This window comes from Salvia splendens, chromosome 3, assembly GCF_004379255.2.
Source record: "Salvia splendens isolate huo1 chromosome 3, SspV2, whole genome shotgun sequence".
Taxonomy (NCBI): Eukaryota; Viridiplantae; Streptophyta; class Magnoliopsida; order Lamiales; family Lamiaceae; genus Salvia; species Salvia splendens.
In genome coordinates, this window is record NC_056034.1 from 21,339,118 (window position 1) to 21,349,241 (window position 10,124).

The window sequence follows — 10,124 nt, forward strand, 5'->3', positions numbered from 1 at the left end:
ATACTCAGGAGTATGGAGTAGACTATGAAGAGACTTTCTCCCCTGTGACCAAACTAAATACAGTAAGAACTCTTCTATTTGTAGCTGCATGAAATGAATGATCATTATACCAGTTTGATGTTACAAATGACTTTCTTCATGGAGAAGTAGAGAAAAACAAGGAAGTCTACATGGAGGTTCCCCTCGGTTTTTGTAGAAAATTTGGAGAAGGTCAGGTGTGCAGATTGAGAAAGACCCTTTAAGAGTTAAAGCATTCCCCCAGAGTGTGGTTTGGAAGATTTTGCCAGGCAATGTTCAAACATGGCTTCAAACAGAGCCATTCAGATCATACACTATTCTTAAAGAAGAGGAACGGAAAAATGACATGTCTAATAATCTATGTTGATGACATGATCATAACAGGGGATGGTGCCGAAAAAATCCAAAATCTAAAGGAGAATCTTTTCAGGGAGTTCGAAATGAAGGATTTGGGAGCTTTGAAGTACTTCCTAGGAATTGAAGTGTTGAGATCCAAGCAAGGAATATTCCTAAGGCAGAAGAAGTATGTACTTGACATGTTAGCCGAAACGGGCCTAGTGGACTGCAAGCCCGCTGAAACTCCAATGGTACCCTACCATGGGTTGAAGATTGTGGATGGAGCTAAACCTACAAACCGTGAAAGATACCAACGGTTAGTAGGTAAACTTATTTATCTTTCTCATACTAGGCCTGACATCACATATGCAGTCGGAGTTGTTAGTCAATTCATGCATCAGCGTCAGGAAGACCATATGGATGTTGTCATGAGAATTTTGAGATATTTAAAGGGAACAACCAGTTATGGGGTATTCTTAGAAAAGAATGAAGATTTGGAAATTGATGGATACACCGATGCCGATTGGGTAAGCAATCTAGTCGATAGAAAATCCACTGGAGGATATTTTACCTTTGTTGGGAGAAACTTAGTCACTTGGAGAAGCAAGAAGCAGAAAGTTGCAGCATTATCAAGTGCAGAAGCAGAATTTCGAGGGATCAGAAGTGGCCTGATGGAGATACTTTTGCTTAGAAGGTTGTTAACAGAAATCGGCATTCCTCCTTCGCGGAAAAGTCAACTTTTTTTTTACAATAAAGCAGCAATCAACATTTCAGAGAATCCAGTACAACATGACAGAACGAAACATGTCGAAGTTGATCGTCACTTCATCAAGGAAAAACTCGAAAGCGGCATCATCGAATTTCCATTCGTCCGATCAGAGGAACAACTTGCAGATGTGCTAACCAAGGCTTTCAGTCCTAAAATCATCAAAGTAATTCTTGGCAAGTTGAGTATCGGAGATACCGTTGCTCAACTTGAGGGGGAGTGTTGAAAAAAGGAACCATAAATAGCCACCAATCATTCATTACAGTGGAGTTCCTAGATTGTGTATAGTTCCTAAATGTGTAGAGTTCCAATCCTCATTGATTGGTGTACTAAACGAGACTCAAATATCCCTATAAATACTAGGGTGATGAGCAAGTTGAGTATCGGAGATACCGTTGCTCAACTTGAGGGGGAGTGTTGAAAAAAGGAACCATAAATAGCCACCAATCATTCATTACAGTGGAGTTCCTAGATTGTGTATAGTTCCTAAATGTGTAGAGTTCCAATCCTCATTGATTGGTGTACTAAACGAGACTCAAATATCCCTATAAATACTAGGGTGATGAGCATATCAAAAATATAAGAAATATACACAACAAATATTTTCCTATCTACTTTCTACTTCCAATATGCCTTACCAATCTGTCTATACCTCTCTCGATTACCATCTTTAAGAAGGGGAAATAGAGAAGAGAATTGGGGCTGCTTGGTGGCGAGAGATTTAGAGAAATAGAGAGAGAGGTGTTGTTTCTGGAGAAGAAGATGAGTGTGAGATTGAGGGAGAAGACAGATGACGGAGGGGGTGAGAAGTGGAAATTGAGAAGAGATATGTGTCGTGAGCTTTGGGGAAGAAAATAACAGGGGTTGATGTTTTGACTTTTCATGACACTTTTGGGTTTTGGGGCTGCTGTTTAAAATTAGTGATTTGGGCTTCTAGAGTGATTTAATTGGTTGGGCTAAGGTAATTAATTGTAGTTTGGTTGCCCGCTTAATTGTGTTGGATTGAACTTGGAGCACAAGTATGATGGAGACGCGAGTGGTCGCCGCGACGTCTTAGGCGGCTTTAAAATTAAATGAAAGAGAAGAGCAGTCGGAGTGAGGATTTCAAATTCTGAAAAATTAAACAAGCGAGGTGGGCTTTCTATCCTACATTATTTATGTAGGATTTCTTTTAAATTTACGCAATATCTTTCAAATATGAGTTGTGTGCTTAAATTCTAAATATGTTGTGACATGTCGTATTATATTTTTGAGGATGTGCCTATATGATCGCCTAGTGAGGAGTGAGTCCATGCTAAAAGTTATGAGTTTAATCGAATTCGGGTTTGTCTAGGGAGTGAGTCCATATTCAAGCTATTGTACACAGAGGGGATCGTTCGCTATCTTTCGAGTTGGTCGGTCCGGTGATCGAGAATGTGGCCACGTTCTCGTTTCACATATGAGGTTCAGATATGGTATGAGGAGAGAGAAAAATGGGCTGCAGCTATACTTTTGAGCGAGAAAATGTTTTGGTGACTTGGTCTTTTGTATAACCAAGTACTCAGCCCTGCATATGTTTTAAAAATGTGCAAGTTGAGCTGTGATGAGCGCGGTGGGTGTTGAGCAAGGTCGTTGAAGAAATTTCATATTCAGATGTTCAGAATGTGTCATGTCTTCACACGTGGCATATTCCTTCTATCGAATGCTTCCGCTGAGTAGTTGTCTTTCTTTCGAGTTCTTGTATTTCCGAGATAATATTCTTTTTGAGTTGTTTATTGTTGAGATACTCTGATTTTATTCGAGTTATTTCTATTATATCGAGCTTTGGTCGAGTTTTATTGTTTTCCCATTTCTTCCCGCTTCTTTAATCCTCCCCTAGTCGCGATTCAACCGTGTTTTTTTTATCCTTAGAAAATGCGGTCGTGACAAAAAGCCAGTGGAAGTAAGGTCCTAGTATATTCCCTCCAACTAATTCTAAGTGACACATTTTCCCTTTTGAGATATGTTAAATGACACATTTTTTACAATAGAAACATCACTTTTCCTACTTTATTCACTTCACTTAACTCACAAAATAACATTGCATAAATCACGTGCTGAATTGGAATGCTCCACTTAAACTAGGACGAAGAGAATAATAATTTATAATTGAATATGAGTGAAGTAAAGTTTGTGGAATGTGAGGTTCATCACCTAAAATACTAAAAAGCAAAAGAGACAATTCAATTCTTCACAGATGATAAAAAAAAATTATTAGTAAATTGAAACGATTAATGGCAGGCAGAGGGAGTACTAAATTGTTTACCTCACTTTTCAAATAAATATTCCATACTCCTAATAATACCTCCAAGTGAAAGAGGTAATTTAAAAATATACATATTTCTCATTTATCTATTTTAAAATGTAAATATTTCTTTTTAAAAATAGTGAATTATGTGGAAATGAGATAAATTGAAAAATGTATACAAAAATAACTATCATATTCAATTTTTTGTGTGGAAAAAATGGGAAATATACATCTTCAAAATGTGTTTTTAAATAAACTTCTCGTTGGAGTATGATAGTTATTTTTACCTTTCTATTTATATCCTTCCTTTGAAATGCTTTAACAAGTATAGAAATTCAGTATATAAAAATGTCATGATTTTCCTGCTCAATCTCACATGAAATCTCCCTGGGATTGATCCCTTGTGAAATTGCGGGTAAAATCATTAAGTTTTGTTAAATTTCAATTAGTACTACAATTTCGAAAATGGCTAAAAAATCATTAGATTTGTTTTCGTTCACAACTACTTCCTCCGTCCAAAAAAATTTAGCCTTATCTGTAGACGAAACAAGTTTTAATGAGAAATTAGTAAAGTAAGATAGAATAAGAGAGAGGTAGAAAAAGTAAGTAAAGTAAGAGAAATAAGAGAAAAAGTGGATAAAATAAGAAAAAGAAACTTTCCATTTTAAAAATGTGATTATTTTATTTAACATCCTTAAATTACAAAATGAAACTATATTTTATAGATGGACGGAGTATTTAATAAAATTATCTCATATGACATTTGAAAAATTATATGGAAGATATATTGACTTTGCTATAAATATTTTGTTGGGGAACCCAAGTTAAGTAAACATAACATCAAAAGTTACAAATACACTTTTTATACTCCCTACATCTATATGAAAAATTTGATTCGGTACGGATTTTAATGTGTAATTAATAAAATTAAGAAAGAGAGAAAGAAAGAAATAAATGGTAGTGTAAATAGTATTGGTGGAGAGTGGACTCTACATCATTAGTAGTGTAGTGTAATGATATAAGCTATAAATAAAATGATGTATATGGACGCTGTTTAACTATTCCAAAATTAGAAAGATCATATTTTTTAGAGATGTATTAATAAAAAAACAGTTCAAACTAGTTTTCAAAGATGGGTAAGGTAGATAAAAACAATAACAATTTCAATGATTAATGAAATAAAATATTGAAAGATCACCTAATAGCACGCGGGACCATAATAATATAAGACTATTTTCATAGAAAAACAATAAAAAACTTAAAAAAGAATAAATAATGTATTTAAAAAACCCACCCTTAGTAATAAATACACTATAACTATTTTATGATATTGAACTTAACAAACTACCTACTCCATCTATTTCGTTAGTGTTGGCACATTTTTTTTTCACTCGTTTTAAAAAAGTGGTTAAAATAGTTAAAGTGTAGAGATAATAAAGCAAGAGAAAAAATGTTAGAGAGAATAAGAGAGAATAATGTAGTGAATATATTATTCTCTCTCCACTTTAACTATTTATTATAATCTTTTTAAAACGAGTGCAAAAAAGAAATGTGTCAACAATAATAGAACGAAGAGAGTATTTTATAAATGTTGGGTCTCATATCCTCACTGATAATTTTCAACTCAACACAATTATGCAAAAGATTAATGAGTTAGTGTCAAGCATTATCATATTTGTGTCCTTATCAGATCGAACCAATAAAATCATGATAATTTTGATTAGGTTCGGATTAGGTAACCCGTTAATAATTAAATACTTTAATTACTTTATTATAGTTATCGTTGTAGGTCATATCTCTTTCGCAATATGCCCAAATCGTTTCATGTCATTATCGTAATGGGTTCATATCGTGTCAACCCAAATAAGATCGTGTCGTTGACGGTTTCATGTCGTGTGCTTGTTGTGTTCGGGTTTGAATGTAGCAGGTTCTAGTTCAGAACTTAATTTGGAAGCCGTATTCCGACCCCAAATGTTTCTGTGATGCCGTGTCAACCCAAATAAGATCGTGTCGTTGACGGTTTCATGTCGTGTGCTAGTTGTGTTCGAGTTTGAATGTAGCAGGTTCTAGTTCAAAACTTAATTTGGAAGCCATATTCCGACCCCGAATGTTTCTGTGATGCCGCTAATAACCCCAACAAATTATTATAAGTGTTTTTCCTTGTGTCTTGTGTGGATCCTATTTCAATGGGAACTTGATGAGTGGATCCACCTACACGTCTTGCTTTTACTGCTATATCGGGAGTTACTCCACGTATTGCTTGATGTAGAGTTCGTATTTGGATTGATGGTTTCTTTAACAAGTTTTTCTCAGGTTTGATGTTCACGGACCGGATGTTATTATACCGACCAAATTATAACCCGGTACGCATGATTTTAATCACTAAAATCCCAGCTTTATACCAACTAAAAAAAATATCTGACTGTGTTTTTTGTTTTTTAAGTTTGTTTGAGTTGAAGATATATGATCTTATCAAAAAGTGAATTTTAGAATTTCTCCAAGGACATAATATAGAATCTAGTAGCAAGATGTAAACGTGAGAATCTCATTAAAATTTTGCACATTATTTGACATTAGACTCTCAAGTCTCATCCAATGAAACAACACAATAACCAAAAAAAAAGAGAAATTTAAACCCAGAAAACATATTTAAAAACCAACTAGCAGATGGGCAGAGGTTCCCCATTCCATCCTTGAAGGCACTCCAACAATGGATCAATAATGACGCCATTGTTTAACGCCGTGAACACCTTCTCGCATTCCTCGCCCGGCGACACCACCTTCTCCCCGGTCAAGAACTCGGCCCCGAGCTCTACCCTGATGAACTTATACAACGGGTATGACCTGCACTCCGCAATCCTGTTGGCCACGGCCGGACTCCCACTCTCCAGGGCGATCCTTGCGCTCTCGACCTCCTTTGGCAACAAGGCCTCAAGCTCTGCCTCGAACGCCTCTATCTTTTGGAAGATGGAGGTGCTCGCGTTCTTCTCCAACTCCCCGTTTTTGAGGGCGTGATCGACCAAGACCTGCCTGAGCTTCTGCATCAACGGGTAGGTGGCGCTGCAGGGGTCGTCAATGTAGGCGAACACGTACTCGCGGTCGACCACCCGGATCAAGTCCTTCTCGCAGAATCTGGAGGGATGGAGCTCGCCATTGGCGCCAATTGTGAGAGTTCTTTTGGCTACTTGGCTCACTGTGTTCTTCACCGCGTGCTTCAGATTCTCCTCCAAATGCCTCAAATCAACGGCCTGGCATAGCGCGACGAGGTAGGTGGACGACATGAGTTTTAATATGTCCAGAGCTTCAACGGTTTTTCGAGACGAAATCAAGCCAAGTGAGTTGACATCCTGGTTGTGCTGCTCGGCGCTCTGGACGTGGTTGGTGACGGGATTGGCGAGGAACTGGAGCTCGGAGCAGTAGGAGGCCATGGCGATTTCGGAGCCCTTCAAGCCGTAGTCAAGGCTGGGATTGCGGCCGCCGGAGAGGTTGGAGGGCAATCCGTTGTTGTAGAAGTCGTTGACAAGCTCAGAGAATTGAGCGAAGAGAAGCTTCCCGATGGAAGCGATGGCGAGGCGGGTGTTGTCCATGGAGACTCCGATAGGGGTGCCTTGGAAGTTTCCACCGTGGAGGGCCTTGTTTCTAGACACATCGATCAAGGGGTTGTCGTTGACGGAGTTGATCTCATTCTCGATCATCCTGGTGGCGGTGCGGATGACCTCAATTTGTGGGCCCAGCCACTGGGGCGAGGTCCGGAGGGCGTAACGGTCCTGTTTCGGCTTCTGTAACGGATCCTGCTCGTGCAGCTTCTGCGCGGCCTTCACGTATCCGCTGCCGTCGAGGATGTGCTCCATGATGGCGGCGGCCTCGATCTGCCCGGGGTGGTGCTTCAGCTTGTGGGTCAGGTGGTCGGTGAATTCCGGCTTCCCGTTCATGACTTCGGCGAACACGGCGGACATGACCTCGGATAAAACAGCCAGGATGTTGGCGTCGAAGAGGGCGATGGAGGCGAGGCCGGAGCCAACGGCGGTGCCGTTGACGAGGGCGAGGCCTTCCTTGGGCTGGAGCTCGAAGAAGCCGCCGCTGACGCCGGCCATCTTGAAGGCTTCCTCGGCGTTGAGGGGCTCTCCCGCGGGGCCCACGGCCTTGGAGTTGGGGCGACCCGTGAGGAGCCCCGCGATGTAGGATAGCGGCACTAGATCACCCGAGGCGGTGATGGTGCCGCGGAGGGGGAGGCATGGGGTGATGTTCTTGTTCAGCAGCTTTGTGATGGCTTCGAGGATTTCGAATCGGATGCCGGAGTAGCCTTGGAGGAGGGTGTTGATGCGGACCAGCATCGCCGCTCTCGTTGCCGTGTGCGGCAGCGTCTGCTTTGATTCTGTCCCATTCCCGAATATTCCGGCGTTCAAGAACCTGTCCAAGGGTTGCAAGTTTCATCGGATTAATTTGGTTACCGTTAATCCTAATTTCCATCTTAATTGTCTATTAGTAATAATTTACTCCACTACTATCAACTAATTCAGGCTGCTATTACTCAGCCAGCGGTAGGTGGACTGACTCACTCTTTTATTATTATTTCACCTGTTCAATAAGAATATGCACTGAATTTTATTGCACAATTGAGGATATGCATTTTTATTATGAATAGGTACACGTACACGTACACGCCTCCACGTTAAGAGTTTGCAGATTGAATATTAAATTGTCTCATAAATAAAAATAAATCTGCCTATCAACACATTCCAGCCTACAAAACAGAATAAAATGATTAAACTGATAAGAAAGCATCTTTCAATCTCGACCTCTTCCTAATTCGGTGCACTGAATATGTAACAATAAAAGACAAAATCCCTCTGTTTCGTAACATATATATATGACAATTTCACTCGAATCTAAGAAATGAGGAAGGTCAATTTTGCAGAAAAGAAAAAGAAAAAAAGAAATACCTAATGAGCTCCTTCTGAAGAGCACCGCCCTGCTTAGTCCTCCGGTGTGACGTGGCGCCGAAACCGGTGGTGACACCGTAGCTGTCGGTTCCTTTACTCATGCTCTCTATCACCCAATCGCTGCTAGCCTTGACTCCAGCCCTGGCCGACTCCGACAGCTCCACCGCCACCGCATTATCTCTGGCCGCGATCGCCGCCACCTGAGATATCGTGAGCGTCTCCCCGCCGAGCCTCACCACCGGCTTCCTAAACTCCTCCACCATCCGCTTCACCTCATCGAGATGGCTCCCCTTCAGCGACTCCGCCGCTGCCACCCAATTCAACGGATCATCATGCTTCATGCAGAAACCGTTGGAGCCATGATGATGATGACCGTTTTCCGCCGCCATAGAGATCACCAGAGACAGAGGCGGAGGAGAAGAGTTTTTTTTTCTATTTTTTTTAAGTGCGTGGTTAGGTTAGGTTTGAATTTGAAGGGTGTGTGTGTGTTTACAGTGAAATGAGGTTAGTAAGATTTGTGGTTTTAAATAGAGAATGGTGGAGGCGTGTGACATGTTTTGATTTTGGTAGGTGAGTTGCAGACAGGTCAATGTGAGGGGGGGGGGGGGGGTTTGTTGAAGATCGCTCTCCACCGTCGATCGGATCTCATCAACGGTCTTCATTCGCTTAGATTGGGTGACGTCGAATTTATTATTTTTGTTTCTTCGATTTTCTTGTGAAAAAGGTTGTTGTGGTTGGTGGGAAAATGGGATTGGAATTAGTTGCATTGCACCCTTTCTTTCTGCCTTTTCTACCCTCACTTATTATTTATTTTCGTCTATTAACGCTTCTACAATTGTAAATTACTACCACATATTTTTAATTTAAGTGACCATTCTAGCATAATGACTAATTAAAATCAATTAGTTTTTTAGTGTAAATTTTCAGCAGAATTTTCATCCCAAATGCAAAAGAAAGTCAACCGTAAATACTCCTACTAAGACCATCCACAATGCCGCACAGCCGAGCGCCGGCGCTGGACGGTCTATTGCAGTCGCTCAGCGGGCGAATGGAGAGAGAAACCGCGCAGCGCTGGGCGGTCGCGTGGCGCTGGGCGGTCCGCTCGGCGCTATTGCAGCGCCCGGATTGCCCAACGCACCGCCTAGCGCGAAATTAAAAATTTTTTTTTTCCGAAACACTACATATACGCACTTTGCTCGTCATTTTCATTCGCACCACTTGTTTTAACGAGTCTCTCTCTGTCTTAATTTCTGTACAAGATCAACAAGGGAAATGGATCTCAACAACGAGCCTAGTTCCAGGAGTAGCGGGTCACAAACTCCGTCGATCCCCGTGGGAAGTGGATGGGGTCAGATGCCCGGGTACTACAACATGTACCCGTGGCAGCAGATGTATTTCGGGATGCCAACGGGGGGGAGTCCGCCGGGGGGGTATCCGGCGATACCGGGGTGGGCACCAACGGGATGGGCACCCGGGATGCAGATGATGCTCGGGGGGGTACCGCCGACACAGGGGACTCCGGGGGTCGTACCGGCTACACAGTGGACTTCTAGGGGGTCCCCGGCGACGGCGGGGGATGTCTATCACCCCAGTTTAGATTTTTCGACTGGTTCATCGCACACATCGACCCAAACGCCCTTGGGGTTTGATAGTTTCTCCTTAGATGACTTGGTGTTTGATACTCCCGGAGCTCCGGAAACTCTCGTTGAAGGGGGGGGGCAGAGCGGGGGCGTGGCGCCCCCGCGAAGAAGGGCAAGAAGAAGGTCGGCGAGTCGTCGCAGCCGGGTGAGGAGGA

At 41.8% G+C, this 10,124-nt stretch overlaps 1 protein-coding gene across 1 annotated transcript; it reads right to left on the reverse strand.

Annotated features, from left to right (window-relative positions):
* Positions 1–5,904: 5,904 nt before the first annotated feature.
* LOC121795447 (phenylalanine ammonia-lyase-like) lies at positions 5,905–8,842 on the reverse strand. Its single transcript, XM_042193986.1, has 2 exons — positions 8,330–8,842; positions 5,905–7,796 (listed from the first exon to the last, which is right to left on the reverse strand). The coding sequence occupies exons 1-2, from the start codon at positions 8,716–8,718 to the stop codon at positions 6,047–6,049; spliced, it is 2,139 nt and encodes a 712-aa protein (XP_042049920.1). The 5' UTR covers positions 8,719–8,842; the 3' UTR covers positions 5,905–6,046.
* Between the last annotated feature and the right edge of the window lie 1,282 nt (positions 8,843–10,124).